This window comes from Indicator indicator, chromosome 24 (assembly GCF_027791375.1).
Source record: "Indicator indicator isolate 239-I01 chromosome 24, UM_Iind_1.1, whole genome shotgun sequence".
NCBI lineage: Eukaryota > Metazoa > Chordata > Aves > Piciformes > Indicatoridae > Indicator > Indicator indicator.
Genome location: NC_072033.1, coordinates 13687014 through 13707619, shown reverse-complemented (window position 1 = coordinate 13707619; position 20606 = coordinate 13687014). Strand labels below are relative to the sequence as shown.

At 42.5% G+C, this 20606-nt stretch overlaps 1 protein-coding gene across 1 annotated transcript in view; it reads right to left on the bottom strand.

Annotated features, from left to right (window-relative positions):
* Nucleotides 1-20606, bottom strand: part of PTPRT (protein tyrosine phosphatase receptor type T) — a 419404-nt gene that overhangs the window by 237074 nt on the left and 161724 nt on the right. The window contains exons 4-6 of the mRNA XM_054391936.1: nt 17797-17878; nt 15957-16072; nt 15217-15391 (exon numbers count right to left, since the gene is read on the bottom strand). Coding sequence (XP_054247911.1) covers nt 15217-15391; nt 15957-16072; nt 17797-17878 — 373 coding nt within the window. The remainder of the gene's footprint in view (nt 1-15216; nt 15392-15956; nt 16073-17796; nt 17879-20606) is intronic.

The following is a 20606-nucleotide window of genomic DNA, read 5'->3' as shown; positions in this document are numbered from 1 at the left end:
GGTACTTACAAACTCACCAGACCCCAAGCAGGAATTAATAGAACAGGATGAGCACCATCACACATCCAGAAAGGGTGATGACATTAAGCACAACCATGAAGACCAAAGTATGAGCAATCTTACCCAAAGGGTAGCACCAAGGTCCTTCATCACAGAAATCAGAGGCAAGGTAAGATCTACCTCAGGCAGCAGGCTTAGGAATACAGCCACAGGCTTCAGCAGGGTCCTACAAACGTTGCCAGCCTTACTGTCCCCAGCAACAACGTTCTGAGGATGAGCAAATCATCATTACCATAATCCAAACTAAAGGGCTTTATTTGATCAGGAATTGCTTAACAGGTCTCAACGACTCTAAAAATCACTGGGAACTCAGGACCACTCACAAGCAAGTACTTCACTCAGGAAAGAGCAACAGACTTTAGAGGATAATGGGTGACAAGAAACAAAGGAAGGATACCAAGGAGCCAAATCAGATGAAGTGTAGAGGGAACAATGCAGGACAATTCACCCAAGGCTTCAGAGAGACAGCGAGTTCTGCTCAGAGGAATAATGCCTGGAGATGCACCATGAATATACATAGGACATATCAAGGGTTAGGGCTTGAGACACCCTTTGATAGGGCTTCAGCCAACAGTGCCAAACACAGCTGCTAGTAGGCTCCAATTCGGAGAATTTGCTTCTAAATCTAGCAGCTATAGCACCCAAAGAGAAGTGCAGTTCTTGGTATTTATTTAAGGTTCACTCAGAGGAAATTCCTGGAACGTACTAAGCAACTTTGTGATGTTTGTTTAATCCACCACAGAGTAAGATCTAAAATCCTTTCCCAGAGAAGTGCTGCATGTCAGTTTGGTACAGGAGATTAGAAAGGTCAAGCAAATCTGCTAGCACAGACTCCTGGGAAGATGTTTCTCACTAACAAAGGGTTGAATCAGAGAGTGGAAATTGAGGCTATTTCTTTATCAGGAATAATACAATAGATATTTATGCTCTGCACTAATTTGCTTCATGGTACTTACTCAGAAATCCTTATTTAGCTATTAAAAAGACAAGTGGCCTGTGAATGAGTATTATTAGATGCCTTGAATACTGGAGCAAAGGCATTTTCTCTAGAAGAATAGCAGACCTATGAGAGAATGACTCAGATATTTATGTTCCTTATTTAAAATAACATCAGCAAGCTTTTAAAGGAACACAGATACTTAAAAACATTCATGATTATATCTGCAGTTCAGAAGTTTGACTTGTTCTAGTTGATAGAGAGACATGGAAGAGTGGTGACACTGCCTCAAGAGAGCAAAAGACTTTCTGGAAGCAAACCTGGTTTATTTCCACAGTGAATATACTGAGGGAGGGAGTGGACAGATGCAAAAATGTGCATTATACACAGAAAAATCTGTTTGCAGAAATAGGCTCATTCATCACAGGTAGCATAGCAGGTCTGCAGCTATTTCCATACTTACTTAAGTGTTAAGAAAAGTGCAAGACATCAGATTGTCTTCACATCTCTAGATCACACTCTCAAAATTTGCTAGCCACATTTTCTCAAAGCCTGCATCACACACACACACACTGCTTTGGTGCAGGCTCTTAGGGGAAAACAACAGCAACATCTGGCTCAATGCATTCAAATTAACAAAAACATGGAATAAAAATTCTAAAATTGCTCATCTTTAGCTACTACAAAAAAAAAAAAATTCCATATGGGCTTTTCAGCTTTAGTAAGGACATTCAGAGCCCAGAATTTCCTGTACAAAAGAGATGGTCATGGTAGTTAATTTCTTTTCCTCCAGAACTCCATCAGGGCTGTTTTCAAGAAGTTCCTTTCTTTTTTAATCGTTCAGCAGTGAAGTGTCTCTCACTTAAATAAACCTTGTTACAACATCCAAGCTGACAAAAGAAAAACAGTTTGCAGTGAGGCTGACAGAGCCCTGGAACAGGCAGCCCAGTGAAGTTGGGGAGAGATTCCAAACCCATCTGGACATTGTGATCCTGGGGCAAGCTGCTGTGGGTGACCTTGCTTTAGCAGGGGGTTGGACTAGATGATCTCTAGAAGTCCCTTCCAAGCCCCACCTTGCTGAGATTCTGTATTAAAAATGAACTGGCTTTAACCTGCGTAAATCCAGCACTCCCTAAGACTGTCTTAGAGAACAGGAAAGGCTTTTGCTCACTAATTAAATTTGAGATCCCTTTTTCAGCTGGGAAGTACAATGCTCCCTGGCTGTAACTACTGTGAACTTAAGAGATCCCAGGCACACTGCTCCAGTGCCTTGGAAAAACTGGAGAATTCAAATTTCCTTTCAGCCCAGTAGTATCAGCCAGTGGCTCAATGACAGAGTGACTTCCACCAAGCAGCAATATTCATCTAGAAAATGCCCCTTCTAGAGCTGCCACTTCATAGAAACTGTGCTAGTAGTGACTGAAGTAACAAAATAATGGCTTCCTTTTGCAAGAGTTGGGACTGGGGACATGAGAGGAACTTACTTCTTCCTTCCTGCAGTTCATTGTGTGACTACACACAGATCCAAAGAGAGTCTTTCCCCTCCTAAGGGCATCAAAGACTCCTGGTTCCAAGTCTCACCCATTTATTCCAGAATGTGCAGTAGAGACCCATGCCCTGGTCAGGACACAGGAGCAAAGCAGAATGAAGTAGGAAGAACTGGGTACGAAGGGGAGAGAGACAGTAGGAGGATAAGTGATGTGGAAAGCTCTGTTTCTGATGGATGTGCAAAGGAACACAAGAAGGGATGGATTCAAGTGCATATCTAGCTCTGCATGGAGCCAGGGATGGCTGACACTATACAGATGATGCAAGCTGACCACTGTCAATTAAATCTGAGAAGCTCTGATGAAGTCATCTGACTTCCATCTGTCTCATCCCAAACCAACCCTCAGTGCAGATTGACCATATATAACTCAATGAAGAACTGAATTTTCTTCTTCCCCTGGCTGGGGGGGAGAGGCCAAAGCCATGCATTCAGACAAAGAACCAATGCGTAGACTGCCACCCTGGATTCCCTTCTAGGATCACAGAGGAAGATGCAGGGACTTCAGCAGACACTCAGTAGGATACAAATGCACATCCCTACAAACTGTTGTTTTCTTTTTCTTCTTGGATATGTGTTTCATGCAATATTAACCACACCCCATTCTCCACGATTTTATTACTCTAATTAAGTTTGCATTTGTTAATTTTCCTGAAAATTGAACACAGCAGGATTTTACTCAATCCTTTTTTTTTCCCCCCCTCCCCTCACTCCTAGTGATGGTTCCAAACAGGAATATAATAACATCTCTAATGAAAAGCAGGCTGCAGACCCTACCCAAGGTATGTGACAACTCATTTAACATATAAATTGTTTGAGGTATTATTTCAGGTAAGTGATCCTCATGCACTGCCACATTTTATGCCATTAGCCTCGGAGCCCTAGTCACAGTCATTTAGTGAGATCTCATGTTCAGTCCTCCCCTGGGCTCAGTTTTCCACCAAAGTTAACAAATAGAGGCTCAGATTTGCAGCAAATGCTTGGTTTCAGACACATGATACAGTGCATAGCAAGACTCCTGGAGGACTCCATCCACTGTCCTAACCACAGAGGCTCTCTGAAGCTCACTGTGGCACACAGCCACAGTCGCTCTAGAAATAACAAGGAATATCCTGCACCTTAAGTGATATCAAGTACAGCTATTTTCAGCATTCATTTCAGTGGTCTAATGAAATGTCCTCAGAGAGCAAGTGCTTCAGTCACTTACAGAGTTAATTGAGAAAAGCAGATGCCTTTGAAGTTCTGAATTGGAAGATGGGGTCTGTGCAATCTTAGGTACTCAGCACAGGCAGCTGGATGCCAGGCATTGTCAGCTAACAACCCAAGCCCTGCTTGAAAGCTTCCAAGAATTACAAACATCAGCAGAATTACTGCGTTTTAGTTTTCCTCCTCTCCATCTATTTACAAAGGTCTAGCAAATACCCAACTTGATTCTCTATGGTGCATGTAAAAATCTCTTTTTCCTGTAAGGAGCCTTTAAGCACAGGAGGTTGTTGATGTGCACTGCATATACTACTGAAACACTAAAGCAACTTTGGAGTAATATCTGTAATCAGAGCCACTACCCAGGCCAGACAGGGAGAGCTAAGCATCAAAAAAACACAACTGAATACAAGCAAGGGAAAAACTATCAAGATCTCCAAGTACTCCATGCCTTTTTTGAATATGCACCAGGTAATACGGGGGGAGAAAACAGCAGAAGAGAAGAACTAAATGTCCTGGCCCTTTACAAGCATATAGCTCCACTGGCCAACCTGTGCAACACTTAGTCCTGATCTGACAGCTAGAGATGACTTTTTCCCTAGACGAAACTTCTAAAATCAGCAAATTGTGGAGTTTGAAGGGGGGGAAAAAGAAGAACACACAGAGGATGAGAGTCCTGGAGCTGTTCAGCCTGCAGAAGAGCAGCCTGAGAGGGGATCTGATCATTGCTCAGAAAGAGCCAAAGACTGGGGGCCAAGAGGATGGGGCCAGACTCTTCTCAGTGGTGCTCAGTCACAGGACAAGGGATAATGGGCACAAACTGTCCAGGAGGTTCCATCTGAACACAAGGAGAAACTTCTTTACTTTGACAGTGCCAGAGCCCTGGAGCAGGCTGCCCAGAGAGTCTGTGGAATCACCTTTTTTGGAGACATTTTAAACCCACCTGGACATTGTGATCCTGAGCAACCTGCTTTAGCAGGGGGTTGGACTGGATGATCCCTAGAGGCCTCTTCCAACCCCCATCATGCTGGGATCCTGTGATTCTGTGTAATCAACAGCTGTGCTGCAGGTAACACTCTTTTGCACGTTGTACTAATGCAGCATTGGGCTTTGTTTTGATTTTTCTGTTCCTCAGGTGCATTTCATTGCAAAGCACTTCTAAATCCCAGCCTGATCATAAAAGCTGACCCATTTCTCCCCTTGTCTCACTTATCAGGCAACAAGCTGAACTTCTTTTTACTCTCAATCTGTGACAGGACTGCTTGGAACATTAGTTTGTTGAATGGACAAAAATTGGTAGGAGAAAGAACACATTGGAGACTACCGTGTACATACCTGACATCAAATTCTGCTTAGCAGTGCCCCAGCAATTCTGGCCTAATGGAGGAACTGACATAAAAAAGTCACATTTGGTGCCCAATATTCTCTTGACTTGGTTTGAAATAAACTGGCTTTTCTCTCTTGCTTTTTACAAAAGCACACATAAAGCACTGGGCATCAGTAGAGCAGTCCTCACAGGAGGAACTGCATTGCTGTAATTGTAAATAAACCTCTGATGCTTTGCAATAACCCCAGCAGCTCACAGCTCACTGGCCAATTATTAGCTATTTTCTCTGTTCACTCCTACCAAAATTACCTCCTCTACGTTTCTTTGCTGAAACTGGAAACAGGATAAATACATGTTGGAGAAACCAGAGAGCCAGCCGCCCGATCTCGCTGACAAAGCCTGGATTGATGTAAGGAAAAGTATTTCCTCAGCTGCAGCAGAGCATTGAGATGTGGGCAGACACACTGGTGAGTGGGTAACCTTCTGGGCCTGCCACTTGAGCTGCTGCTCTAGAGAGCAGGTGATGAGAAGGAGAAGTAAGGGGTGCATAGAAAAACATGAAAGCTGACACAAGAAACCCTTTCTCAGGTAAGTAGCTAGTCCACTGCTGATGTCCTTTCCTTTACACTGTTGTTTTTTCCTTGCTGGCATCTCAGATCAATGTGATCCTTCATTGCCTCTCATTATTGCTGCAGTGCATTTGAAGCAGAGACAGAATCCTCTACCAAAACTCTGGACAACCCTCACCCCAAAAAACCCAGCAGTTAGGAGCAGGCTCCTAAAGCAAGCTCAGCTGTCTCTAAGAGAAGGTGGCACTGAGGCTGCTTAGACTGCATAGAGTTAAATAAATCATGTGAGCACACAGTATAAAAATATTGCAGGGTGTTTTGTGTGCCTTTAGAGGTCACAGACACTCCATGTTGTACATATGCTAACTCATATGCTGCTTGCACAGAGAATTCAAGCCATTCACTAGACAAGCCAGCTTGGGCTGTGAGCATTAAGTCATATTTTTCAAGTAAATAAATCTGTTCCACTCTACCCCTCTCACTTTTGCTCCATTTCACTATCTTCTAGCTATAATGGCTGGGGTGTGTCTATCTCAAACTAACAGCAAAGAGAGTTGTAAGTCAGAGATAAAAGCCTCACATTCAGGGTCAGGTTGTAGATCTACTTATCCAAAATGTTCAAGTCAAACTTGAAAGAAAAACAAACAAACAACTAAGGCTGCCAACTCCCTGAGTTTCTGGGCAGCAAACCCAAAACTCAGCTGATAAAAAAATCTGCTAAGCATCAGTAAGTTTTAGATACAAAAAAAAAAAATCTAGAGAGTGATCAAGCTGCATCTTCAGTGTTCATATAATCCCAAAGCTTTCCAAGACTAATCCAAGGCTGGAAGCTTCCTCTTACACATCATTGTTATCCTAAGTAGTTAACAACAGAAGCCCTTTACTGTGAACCTTAATTAGTATTTTTCTGTATGTCTGTGTTCCAGTTAACCTGTTTTGTTGGTTTGGACAACAATGAGAAGAGCATAACCATACTGCCTCTACTCCATTGGTCTGACCAGTCAGTCCATGCAGACCCCCTCACAACATCTGGGATAGCCAGGGAGATACTACTCTGGCTGGGGACCTTTCCTCTCCCCTCTGACCTAAAATACTGCAAAACATTGGCTGAAGCAAACTTCAGGACTTGTGCCAGAAATCCCACCTTGTCTCCCATACTAAGTGCACCCAACAGTGTTCATCACCACCCTGGTTAGCTGATGTCATGGATGGAAAGTGCAGACACACACCAGAAGTGTCTGCTAGCCTGTAAAGTTAGGTGAAAAGAAGGGGAATCTTTCTTCAATGCTCAATAGTTATCTTCATATTTTTAGGTTTTATTACATAAAGAGTTTCAGAATACCCTGCAGGTCACAACCCTTCTTCCATCTTTCACCTCTCCTGGGTTGTATATCCCCTGATTTTCAGTTTAAAGCTCAGCCTTGAAGCATACTTCTTGATTTTGGCTGTTTCCTGTGAGAGACTCCGAAATATTACACTGGAAAATCAATTCTTTCTCTTCTCTCACAAAATGCATTTTGAGGAAGTAATAAACACCAGAAATTGCAATACACTGCCTGGTGAACTGTTCACTGTGAGAGCTGCAGTGTGGGGTGACAGGTTTTGGTATTTCCACAAAAAGCATTCCAGAGCCTATGAGAAATTTGGGATGATTGAAACTCCTGGGAAACAAAGGACAAAGGCAACAGAGACAGCACCAAACAAGGTCTGAGCCTTTTTTATCCCAGAAGCATAGGCCTCTTTCTATCCAATTGGCAGAGGTTTAGAGGGGACCATGGTGAAAAGGTTGTGTCTGGGAGACAGAGAATGTACTTTTCCTAATGGCTGTCAGTGTGCAATTCAATTCTAGATAGTGCAGTTAAGCCTTGGCCTGCCTTCAACACGTCACCTGATCCACACAGCTTTTAACATGGCCCTGTCCTTTCTTAGCAGGCAGTAGAAAACAAAGAAAGCACTCAATTGCCAGAAGCCATTTACAAACTCAAGGCTCACACTCTCAGACCTTTAAATGCATCATTTAATATTGGGCATTGAATAGAATCATAGAATCAACCAGGTTGGAATAGACCTCCAAGATCATCCAGTCCAACTGATCACCCAGCCCTAAGCAATCAACCAGACCATGGCACCAAGTGCCTCATCCAGGCTTCTCTTGAACATCTCCAGTGATGGTGACTCCACCACCTCCCTGGGCAGCCCATTCCAATGGGCAATCACCCTCTCTGTGAAGAACTTCCTCCTAATATACAGCCTATACCTCCCCTGGCACAACTTGAGACTGTGTCCTCTTGTTCTGCTGTTGGTTGCCTGGGAGAAGAGACCAACCCCATCCTGCCTACAACCTCCCTTCAGGTAGTTGTAGGCAGCAATGAGGTCACCCCTGAGCCTCCTCTTCTCCAGGCTAAACACCCCCAGCTCCCTCAGCCTCTCCTCATAGGGTTTGTGCTCCAGGCCCTCCCCAGCTTCTTTGCCCTTCTCTGGACACATTCGAGTACCTCAACATCTCTCTTGAATTGAGGAGCCCAGAACTGGACACAGTACTCAAGGTGTGAACAACCCCCATTTGGAACCCTGAAAAATAAAGAACTGAAAAAAAGTATTGCACTTAGGACTTCTCTAGTTAAATTTGTAGACACTGATGCAAAATGGAATCATAGAATCATTTTGGTTTGAAAAGACTTTTAAGTCATTTGAGTCCAACCACTGACCAAGTCTGGTGCTAAACGCTTGTCCACTACAAAACTGCAGTTCTGAAGAGTTTGTGACTACAACCATAACCATAACATTTTCCACAAGCTAAGCTTTCCAGGTGCTCTGAATAGTCTGACAGGCACAAATGAAAGTAAATTATTTGCAAGACTCATCAAGCAGAACAAAGGTGTGCAGGAGTGGTAAGGTTAAGTAGAAAGGAGAGGGTGGAAAACAATGAAAGCGGAAGCATAGAAGTGCTTGTATTTAGACTTTCAACCTCAAATTAATGGCAAACACTGACAAACCACTGTTTAGTGAGCAGCCTGACTTAGAAGATTTAATAATACCAGCCTGCTGACAACAAGATCAGTGGTGTTCACAAGGGTCAGTCAAAAACTCACAAGCAGCAGCAGCAAAAGAAACATCTGACATAGGATTGAAGGAAGGAAGAGAGGAAAATCAAGGAAGTGAGCAATCCAAACCTCCTACATTTTAATTTGTGCCTGTGTCCTGCTGAGGGAACAAACCATTTGTAAGTTGGAGTCTGTCATCTAATTCAGCATTAGCTGCAGGCTAATAAATGGGACAGTAAAGCACATGCAAAGAGTGATTTATAAGATCCAAAGAGAGACAGCCCAAGTCTTGCAGCTATCTGCATCTTCTTCACATGCAAACACACACTGGTGGAAAGTTTCCTGCTGAGAAACAGAAAGAGAGGCAAAAGACATACTGGAGAGAAACCTGGTTTAAAAAACCAAAAGAAGAAGAAAAAGTACTGGAATAACTTTTGCAGAAGGGAACTTTTACACAGCTGTACAGCACAGCAGAGCACAGTGCTGCAGCTGAAATCATTCATCATGAAAGGAAAGTCAGAAAAAACCAGCAGCACTGGGAGAGGTCTATGAACAAGCCACGCTAGAGCTTTACAAGGTTCACCTTGAAGGTGTCATACATAGCACAGCTCTTCAGCAGGCACTATGGACTGAAGAGAGCTGGGGAATGCCAAACCTGTAGCTTTTCCTTCTCAAATTCATAGGCTAATTACTAAAATAGTTGTGGGGCTTGCTGTAATCTTGACCCTACTTAACTGCTGTTCAGCAGGTTCCTGCTCTAAGATCTAAAGCACTCTTTAAAAGTCATAGCTGGAGAGGGGTAACAGTGAGGATGTGACCATAGAATCAGTTTGGTTGGCAGAATTGTTATCTGAACCAGTGCCTCAGCACCAGTAAAAGAGTGGAATGAGTGGTGGTATTTAACATGGCAGAAGACTGACACAGCAGATCAAAGCTCAAGAAAAGCACAACCCTAAAAGATTTTAGGGTGGCAAATCAATGAGAAGGGTATGTCACCATCTTACAGCTCAAATGGATGCCAGGGAAATACTTGCTCAGAACAATGAAGCACTCCTCAATTGCATAGAGATCAAGAAGGAGGACTGCAAAAAATCTCAATTCAAAACTGCAATTTTGGCTGTTTCCTTGCCTCAATCTCGCAGCTGAGCAGGGAACTCACTTCAAAGTGATCATTCCTTAACACAGAAACATGCTCTTTAATCTCTTCACTCAGATGGGACAACTGCAAACATCCAACACCCAGCTTCTCCCTGGAGTTCAGTTACACAGCCTTCCAAAGCAAAGCAGTTCAGCTCCATCCTACAGAGGCAAATGCTATGCAAACTTTAAAAATCCCATTCGCCTGAATACCTAACACAAGCCTGCTGAATGCCCTCTATTCAGCACCACTAACAGACTTCAAAAGACTTTTGTCATCTCCTAGCTTTGAAGCTAAAACATTCTAGAGCTGCCAGAATGCTAATGTAAGGATATTACATATACTGAACCTAAGCATTCAGTGTTTACAAAGCTCCCTCTTTCTTTCCCCCAAAACCTGAAACATTCTTTGCTTTAGGATTAGAGCTTCAGCTTGTACACGACAACCAAGAGCAGTGCAAGTGGCTTTTCCAGGCAGCCTACAATCACAAAACCACTCTCCCTTGTTCAGTAACTCCAAAGGCAGCACAGCCTCCATGAATGGCCCACGTGCACACACACACAAAGTGGTTCCATGCTGGGGTGGTGCTCAAAGAGCAGCATCATTACATGCCTTATCAAATCTAAACTTCACTTCTCATGGTACAGCACATGCAAATTCTGCAGACTAAATCTACTTGTGTAAACTGGAAAAAAATAGAGACAGAGGTGGCAAGCAGCCTGAGGGGAGCCCTCATCATCACAGCATTACTGACATTGCTGGTAGTGCCTGCCAGAGACTTTCTCCTGTTCACAAGGTGATAACTTTAAGGACCTTGATTAATGTGCATTACTCAGGCAGATTACTTCAAACTCACCCAGCAACCTCTGCACTCTGGATAAGTCTGATAAGTAGCTGGAAGGTATGAAAATTCCCTTCTGAATGTGTTAATGCATACTTAAAAAAAACAAAACAAAACAAAACCCAACTTCTTTTAACAGCAGAATCTAAACAGAACATACTCCACAGCCAAGCTTATCTCCTGTGTGGTCCCAAGGGAGGGAATGGACTGGGTCTTCCAGCCACTCTGATGGCAAAAAAGGATGTCTGCAGTACAGTTTCTACTTCTCACACCAACACCTCCAATCTCTTGAGGGAACTCTGGGGACTTGAGCTCCACCACTAGTTTTATCACCAACCATGATGGCACGGATAAGATGTTAGTTCTGATGAGTACTTTTGGCATGAACAGCTTGGGGTATATAGAAGGATCCCTGCAAGGGGCAGCAAAATCAACTTTTTAAAAAACAAACAAACCAACAAACAAAAGAATCTATTTCATATTCACCATCACTCTTAGTAACTGCTTCATCTGAAGGAAAGACTTTGGAGTTTGTTGAGCATCCTAAATCGAATTACACTGAAATCCTATCCAATGACACTGCAGACAATTATATTTTCATCCCAGAACAACCTCTAATCCAGAGTACAAGTGTGACACCATACTTCCATAGCTACACTCCACTTGTTTTATTCAAGGAAACCTATGGAAGGCCTGATGTGAAATTCTAGGCCTAGAAAAAGCCCAAGATCAGACCTAAGTGTAGAACATAGGTGGTTTTATTTCTTACTACTTTTAAGCTCCTTCTCCTATTTCCTGCCTAATAACTAACTCAACTACTCTGGACACAGTCCCAGTAATAAATCCTAATACAATCAAATACTTGGTGAGGTTTTTCACAATGGTTTTGTGAATCTGGAACTGGAAGGCTACAGTTAATACTGGAGAAGCTTAAATTTAGAGATCTGTTTAAATGCCTAATTATTTAACACACTTTTCACACATGCTTATTTGCATTTTCTGAAAATCTGTCAGGCTTTTTTGTTGTGGTGTTTTTGTTTGTTTATTTGGTGTTGGTGTTTGTCTTGGGCTTTTTTCTTCTGTTTTGTGGGGTTTTTTTTGTGTTTTGTTTTAGTTTTTTTATTACAGTGTCTACTTGTAAGGAAAAGACTCAGATCAGTAGAACAGTTTCCACTGCCTACCCAGCAAGTTAATAAAGAGACAGTGCAATTAGATTGACAAGCATGATGCCAGAAAAGACCCAGAGAATGAAATAATAAGCAACTCTGAAAAAGAAACCACCTCTCCCTCTGGTGCCACTGAAGGCATCAGCTTTTCATGCCTAAAAACCCTTAAGAAAAGAGTGAGTGATAAAAGGTGAGCAGTCCCAAGTATCACAAGGATGTCAGAAAGCCACAGATTGTTTTTCATCTGAGACAACTAACCAAGCACCCTTTGAAAAGTAGCTACAACAAAACTGAAGAGAACTAAAACATACCCTGGAGGTCTGTAGGGGGGCTTTACTGAGCACTCTTACCCTTGCAGCAGCAAAACTTTGCCACAAGCCTCAAAAGAATTTGCATCAGGCAGCAACAAAATAGTGCTGAGGGACCTCCTGGAGAGTGAGAGTCTCAGAAAAACTGGCTCCTGAAAAACAGGTTACAGGTGCTATAACAATCCCTCTTTATCAGCTCTTTACAGATTTCTACCATGCATTAAGTAATTAATTTAGGCAACCAGACTATCTGCAAGGGATCAGGGAAAAAAAAAAAAAAAAAACAAACCCAAACAGCAAACATATTACAAAAGTCTCCATACACACACACACACACAGAGTTAAAATGTTATTCACAACCTTACATAACGTGACAGGCATCCTGCAAGGACACTATCATTAACACAGACCTTACATGATAAGATCCCAGCCAATTTTCCACACTGTTTAAACAGTCTTTACACAAGCAAAACCTACACTTAGTTCAGAATATGAGTAACTGACCATGGAGCCTTTGCTTACAGGGAAATTACAGACAAGAAGCATTCCACCCATACGTGATCACTATGGAGAGGCCCAGAATCTCTGAGCTCTTTGAAAACTGCCCTGTATAAAATTGTGTTAAATTACTATACGTGCAACAGTGAGAGATAAGAAATGGAGAAGTTATTTCCACTGGAGCACCAAAGGACAGTGAGGTGCACAGATGGAAATGATAGGTTTCTCTGGCTCAGCTATTATGATTCCAGAGTGCAGAATAAATGTATTGTCATCTAGACAAGCCTTGCAACAGCCTCAGTGTCAGTGTGTACAGCAAACAACTGCCTGCAGAAAAGCATCTTCCCAGTACCACAAAGCTATCTCCTGACACTAGATGCACCCTAATAATTTGAAACTAATGAATTAATGATCTTTTGTATATGATGACCAGTAATTACTTCTCACTACCTACATTGCTCTTAGTAAAAGATGCCCACATAGACAAGTAGAGGGAGGACTTGAGAGGGGCACCGGAATCAAAGAATCACAGAATGTAAGGGGTTGGAAGGGACCTTGAAAGATCATCCACAGTTGAACCCACGTGCCAGAGCAGGATCACCTAGGGCAGGTCACACAGGAACAGGTCCAGGTAGGTTTTGAATGTCTCCAGAGAAGGAGACTCCACAACTTCCAACCAGTCAGTCCCCAGCCTATGCTGGTCCATGAGGTTGCTCTTTCCCAGATGCAAGTTGGTAGATGTTTAATTTCACTGAGCATGTCATTTGCTGACATAGGTATCTATTGTTCCAGTTTAGGCTGTAGAAGGAGCACAGGTATTGCAAAGCCAAACTTCTCCTTTCTGTGTCCACCAAATCTTATCATTCAATATGAAGAAATGTAAATCACTCTCTTAAAACTACAATAAAACATCTTACACAAAGAGAAGCAAACAGATCTTCACACTAAAAAAGCCATGAAGATCCACTTATAAACCTTACCCTGTGCTGAAGAAACCCCTTATGACTGTTCAACTGGTCAAAAGAAAGCATGTGAAAAGCAGAGTATTAGCTGGGATTTAGTAGGTTTAGGGGCACAGCTATCAGCTGAGCCAAACTTCAATTACAGACTAATTTAATGTATACCCAAGTACATTATTGCAATTCAATAAACATCTCTTCAGAATTAAACAATTCCAATCTGCTTTCATTTCAGCCTGTGTGCATGCATTACCAATTTGCTATTATCCAAAGGAAAATGAGTCAGACTGTTTGCAAGCACTCATCCATGCAATCCCAGTGTGCCACAGTGATGCAGCAAACTAACCTCCAATGAACCACTCAACCTTAAACAGGAGCAAGGAGTAGAGGAGTGAACTTTGCTATAACAACACTTCCCTCCTAAATTTCTTCTAGGTGTCTGCCTGAATAACCCAGCAATTAATTTCTTCTGGTGGACTTCAAACCATTCATGTTTATAACTTATTTTTCCCTCTTTTCCCTTCTTGTATCAAAGACAATCAAAATGTCAGACACCTCCTTAACTTTGCATATTCTGCTATCTCTGGAAGATTGCCTTCCCTCTGTTTAGCTATGATACAATACCAGAGATGCTACTTCTGGCAGCTCAATTCCATTTTAATCATGAATTAATTCCTCCAGATGTAAACGAGATGCAAGGTTCCCGAGTGGGAATTAAAAGCACTCAGCATCTACCAGGAGCATTCTCTGTGATCTGTGTAGTCTGAGTATCTACAACACTCAGCAGCACTCTGTATTTAAGGCATCAAAAAGACATCAGTATCTGACCACCAAATGATAGGTTAAGGTGGCAGAAGATGGAAGGCAAAAGTGATCTCATTTCTACAGCAGCCCTCTGTTTTCACAGAAGAGTGAAATCATTTAGATCAGTAAAATTATCCTCAATGAGCAGGCCCACACTCCTGCATTTGGCATCACCCCCACCCCAAACACAGGATGTCTCAGGAGCAACTTAGCCATGATGCCTCCACCTGAGAGGCAATGAGCACTCCTGCCATGCAGCTCGGGCTAAGTTCAAAACAGAAAAGCAGCACAGCAAAAGGCATGCATGGAGGCAAGACCAAGACAGTATCAGCACTTGAATCAGAGTAAACAACAGGGCTAAAGCTCCAGCATCCTTCAAGAACTACTGATCTTCCTACTGTGTACTCGAGGAGATCAGCAGAATCCATGCTGTCACTCACTCCCAGTAGCCTCAAGCAGACTCTTCTGACATGCAACACTCCTGCACAAGATTTTTGACGCCTGATAAAATACTCTGAAGGAAGGCAGATGAAGCTGACTGACAGACAAACTGCTTAGCTGACTGCATTAAAAGTATCCATAGCTACCATGTGCTGCTACAAAAGCTTAGGAAGAGGGCTGCATGCAAAGGTTGGAGTCAAATATTTGTTTGAAGACAGTGATTGAAATTCATGTCACTTTCACCCCTCTTTTTTTCCTTACTTCAGTTTCATATGAATGAAAGAAGAAGCTCTGAGAGGATGTTAATTTTTATACAGGTGCCATCTGGGAGGAAATATTCATCTTGCATAAACCTGCTGCTTTAGAGTAACCTACCTTTCACTATTAACTCTGCATAATTGGAAACTCCAGATCCCCCATCTGAACGAATGACACATCTGTACTTGCTGATGCTGCGCTGGGAGGTGTCAGCCACGCTGACAGTGGCAGAGAAACGCCTGTGGTTGACCACTCGAGTGACCATTAATGCTGTGTCCCTTCCATTCCACTGCTGCAAGGGCAGACAAAGGAGAAGGTAAGTTAGGGAGAGATATGGATCACAGAACATTAGGGGTTGGAAGGGACCTCAAAAGATCATCCAGTCCAACCCCGCTGCCAGAGCAGAATCACTTAGGGCGGGTCACACAGGAACACATCCAGGCAGGTTTTGAATGTCTCCAGTGAAGGAGACTCCACAACCTCTCTGGGCAGTCACCCTCAAGTGAAGAACTTTTTCCTTATGTTCATGTGGAACCTCCTTTGCCCCAGCTTGCATGTGTTTGAAACAAGCATTTTGTTGTCACTGGCCATCTTTTCCATCTTCTGTACCATGATTCTGAAATTTATCACCTTAAACTCTCAGCTAGAAACAATTTAATGCATTTCCAAAGGATCTTGGTGAAAAGACTTTGCCCCACTACCCAACTTTCTCTATCTACTCATTTCACTTAAACGTACCAAAACTAAACCAGCAAACAAAACACCAACAAACAAAACAAAACAACCAAACAAATAAAACATCAACCCCAAAACCCCCTAATCTTTCTCCCCACCCCCAAAAAAGCCCTTTGCTTTACCTGGAGCCAGAGCTTGTCATGCTGTGACCACTTCCCCCCAGCAATGCACTGGAATGTCGCATTCTGTCCCACATTAACCTCCACGTTCTGAAGCCGCAGGAAATGAGGTGCTTTTCCTAACAAAAGATGGAAAGCATTGCAAGGGTAGAGCAAGGCAGTAAGGGACCTCTACACCAACAGTCAGCAGAGCAGTTAGGGCTGTACTTGACAGATGGATCTGCAAACAAAGCTGCCCTTCAGTATCTGTTCACTGCAGAGTGAGGTCAGTGTCCAACCCCCCTACTAAATCAGGGACATCAGTAGCTTCATGGCTCCTGTGTTTAGAGTTACAAGGGTTGTAAAATGAGTACGAGGGGCAAAGCCTGCACAATTCAGTGAAACTGACATTTACCCTGGTGGCTGCCACCTGTCACTGCTGAACAACAAGAGCAACCCTGGGAATCAGACAGGAGAAGCATTCACAAAGACTGCAGAGAACCTGCAGCTCCTCATGACTTCTGTACACTGCAGGTTGCAAACTGATGCAAAACAGAGTAGTTAACTGTTTGTGAATCAGTCTGGGTTTGAGTCATGAAGAATGCACCTGATTTTGAAGAGGGACCCTTCAGAAACGGATTTAAAATCAATTTAAATACTTGACTGAGCAAGAACACAGCATCCTGTCTCTTTGGTTTTTTTCAAATCCCGTAAGTAAGTTCTAGGCTTTGTCTCATAGCCTGTTCAGGGGCTCCTTTCCCAGGGAAGGGATCAGCCATCACCCAAGATGCTGTGGAATGCACACAGACCATTTGGGAGATCTGTTTGGATGCTGCCAGTTATCAGCAACATCTGGTTAATATAGATTGCAAGTAGGTCTTAACAAAGTAAATGCACCCAAAAGGCCTGAGCAATGAGCACATGGTAAATACAAATCCAATGTAGTTAAACAGCAATTAACCATACTGCAGTTATCAGAAATGTCCTGTTAAACTTGAGCAGCACCATATCTGGCACATGGAATGGCAGCTCTTCTTCAGAAGTCTTTACTGCAGGAAAGCCAGCTGGTTTCACTTCAGCAGTGTGATTGATCCATGGGGTTTTTGTAAGCAGCTGTCACTGACTTACTAAAACTGAACTAGTAAGAGGGGCTGGTAAAAACCCAAAATCCTTAGAAGAAACTGTTACTACATCCATCAAAGAGACATACAAAGTCCTCAAGCCATACTGCAGGTGCACAGAAACTAGAGAGGCTCAGACTCAAAGAGCAAGGCTCAATGTTTCTCTAAAGAGAACAAAAATGAAGTCTCTAAGCTTATTATTATGTCTGCAATAGAGGAAAAGGGCACTAATATTTTTCAACAGCATAGTCAACCTGCTTTAGCTTCTACTTCTCTGCAAGTGTATTGTCTGAGTGAGATTCATTGTTAATTTCTTTGCAGGGGTGCTGAGCAAGTTTAACATTTGTTAAGAGAGAGACCTTTGGGATATGTCCTTTACCAAGGAAATATTGAAACAATTTGTTTGTTTCTTGTTTTCTGAAGTTAGCCACACAGAATATTATCAGAAGCTTTTCAGATTGTTTTCTACAGCAGCATGATTCAGAAATACTAAACAAATCAGTTTTATGTTCTTGGAACAAGAGAGGAAAAGAGACTTCCCCAGATGTCCTGGTGCTTGCTATACACTGACTGCAGTTTTGTCTTTTGCAGAGTTATGTAACTGTGCAAAGCTGATTGTCTTTAGGTGTCTCAGAGGGATACAAGACATGGTAGTGCTGCCCATAGGGGGTAAATCTCTCCTTTGGACTGTAAAGCCTGGCACAGAACACACTGACACAGTTAGAAAAACAAAGAGTACTCACTGCATGGATGGGCGAGAACTCTGACTTCATCCACAGCTATGTACCCTGGGTGTCCTTTCAGGGAGACTGATTCAAATATCACCTGAAATACAAAATCAGAAACAGCTCTGTTACAAAGCACAGCCTCACAAGTCATTTGGCTCTTCCTCCAGTATTTGAGCACTTCAAGGCATTTCACCACTGACAACAAAGGGATACCAAGGCAGTTCAGGATGTACATGCACACCAAAGACTGAAAATCTGTTTGTTATGGGAAACAAAAAGTTAGAGCAACATTCATGAGGATTAGAGGCAATAGTGTGCTGCTTTCACTTGGAAGAGCAAAAAAAACCCTGTGTATAGACACACTTCAAGTACCAGCCCAAGAACATTAAGTGGATAATCATCTGACATCTTGTTCTTAGTATGCCTCAAAATGTTGGAGACTGGTGGACATGAGATAAAATTCTCTTATTCAATCAATAACCCTGCATGGGTTCATCTGGAAAAAAAAAAAAACCTTGATATGGCAGACAGGTCACTGCAGGATGAGAAAGCAAATTACTTTCCAGGGCTGACCCTGGATTCTGGTTACTGCATGGAAATAAGATTCTCCCAGATATAATTCAGTTGTTTCTGCCTTTCCCTGCATTGGACTAACCTGGCCTTAGAATGAATACTCTTTGTAACCACATGTGGCATTTCTCTACATTAGTGGTACACCAACTAGCACTTTCTATTTTATTTATGAACCTGAATAATGGAAGTGTTGCACTAATTTGGGTTTAACAGAGAGATATTCAATTACAGATGAACACAAATCTCATTCCTCCCTATGGCTTTGTGATTTTACCTGGGAAACTGCTCTGATCTGTAGCATCCTGTTACTAAAATTATACAGGCTGTCTAAAAAGCATTGGTGAAGGGAAAAGAAAAAAAAAAAAAAAGAAGTTTATAACACTGACAGAGAGATCACTAAAACCAAATTAACTACTGCCAAATTGAGAAGCTAGCATTAAATAGCTAGAGGACAACAGGACATGTGTTGTGGACTGTGATCCCACCATAGCCTACAACCTCCTCACAAGGGGTAGTGGAGGGGCAGGTGCTGATCTCCTCCCTGCTGACCAGCAATAGGACATAAGGGAATGGAATGAAGCTGCACCTGGAAAGTTCAGATTGGGCATTAGGAAAAAGTTCTTCACCAAGAGGCTTCTCATGGAGAAGGTCACAGCACCAAGCCTGTCAGAGCTCTTTGTCATATGGTTTAGTTTTAGGTACAAGAAACAGAGAGTTGGACTTAATGGTCCTCATAGGATCTGCTGCCCCAGTTCAAAACATAGCCAACTATGAGATCTTCTGAAATATGTCTATTACAAAAAAGACATGATAAAAGCAGGCAGAACACAGAAATCAACAGGCAAAGACAAACTAAGAAAAGCCCAAGTGCTAACAATATGCAGAAACAAAGTTTACTTGGGAGAAGGGTAGAAAAACTTAGGCTGTCCAAAGAGTAAGTCTCTAGAAGACAAAATAATCCAAAAAACATCAGAAAGTGGTTTATACTGTCAAGGTTCTTGACAGGCTTTTTAGGGTATGTATACAGTAAGTCCTTAGTTTGGAATTTATAACTAATTTTGGAAATTCATTGTTGTTAATGATAAAAATGACACTTACTGGGAGGGTCACGAAAGCAACTGCTGTGACTTCCTTCAGACATGGAGTGCTACATTACAGTTCCAAAAACCTATTTTCTTCTTACATTTGTGAGCTTCCATTAGCCACAATGAACTAATTCTCAGTTTCCTGCAAGCCAAGAACTTGGACAGCACAGTTCTCCAAGGCATTGGCATTAGCTATTAGCCTGTGGCAGAAGGGAGCCCCAGTACACAGAGAATTGTCTCCTGTTAATTGCTGACATAGGCAGAGTCTTTCATGCAGCACAATGCAGCTTGAGCTTGTAACAGCTGAGCTCCTCAAAACAAAATCACAGAATCCACTGAAGAGTGGAGGATTCCTCCCAATTCATACAGGATTGCTTTGACTGCTATGTTTTTCACTTTACACTCAGATATTGTTGTTATTTCCCAGTTCAGACTTGCACTTTCTTGTCACTTCTGTCCTTTGCAGCATCTCAGCCCTATCAAAGCACCCAGGTTTTCCTGAGAACAGAGAACTGAGATCCAACATGAGAAAAAGGCAGGAATCCAAGCTTATGGAGCCCAGTTCTGCTGTGCTTTTAACTTCAGTTGGAAACACAGCACAATGGCTGAGACACAGGCATTTAACAATGCCTTACATTTAAGGAACATCTCAGAAATGAATACAGGTGGCAAAATGCAAAGCTGCACTCTTAAAAACCATTTCTAAATGCTCCTGAGAACTGCAAATGTGAAGTAATTTCATGTTTCCTGACCAATAAACAATGCTGCACTTCACTGCTGCTCTGTACCAGCCCTGTCTGCGTTTCCAGAGTAGCCTGCCTCATCTGTTGTGGTACAACAGTTTTCTCCAGGCATGAATCAATACCATTCCTTGCTATACATCAAAAAACCTCTCTCTGGCAGACTCTAGTGCTGCCCTTGGTGCATGCTGGGACTAAGTTCATCCTTATGGCAAGCAGTAATTCAAGATTACATGTATTACCTTTCTCCAAGAACTATTACAGCTTTTTCTCACTACACTGAAAACATTTGCAGGCTGGGAATCCAGGTACGAGTAACTCTTGGGTAGACATCATAAATCTCCCCCCTGCCCACACTTCTATCTCAGCAGAGCGCTTTTGAATCCAGCTAACTCATACGACCCCTGCACAGAACTGCCAGACCTAA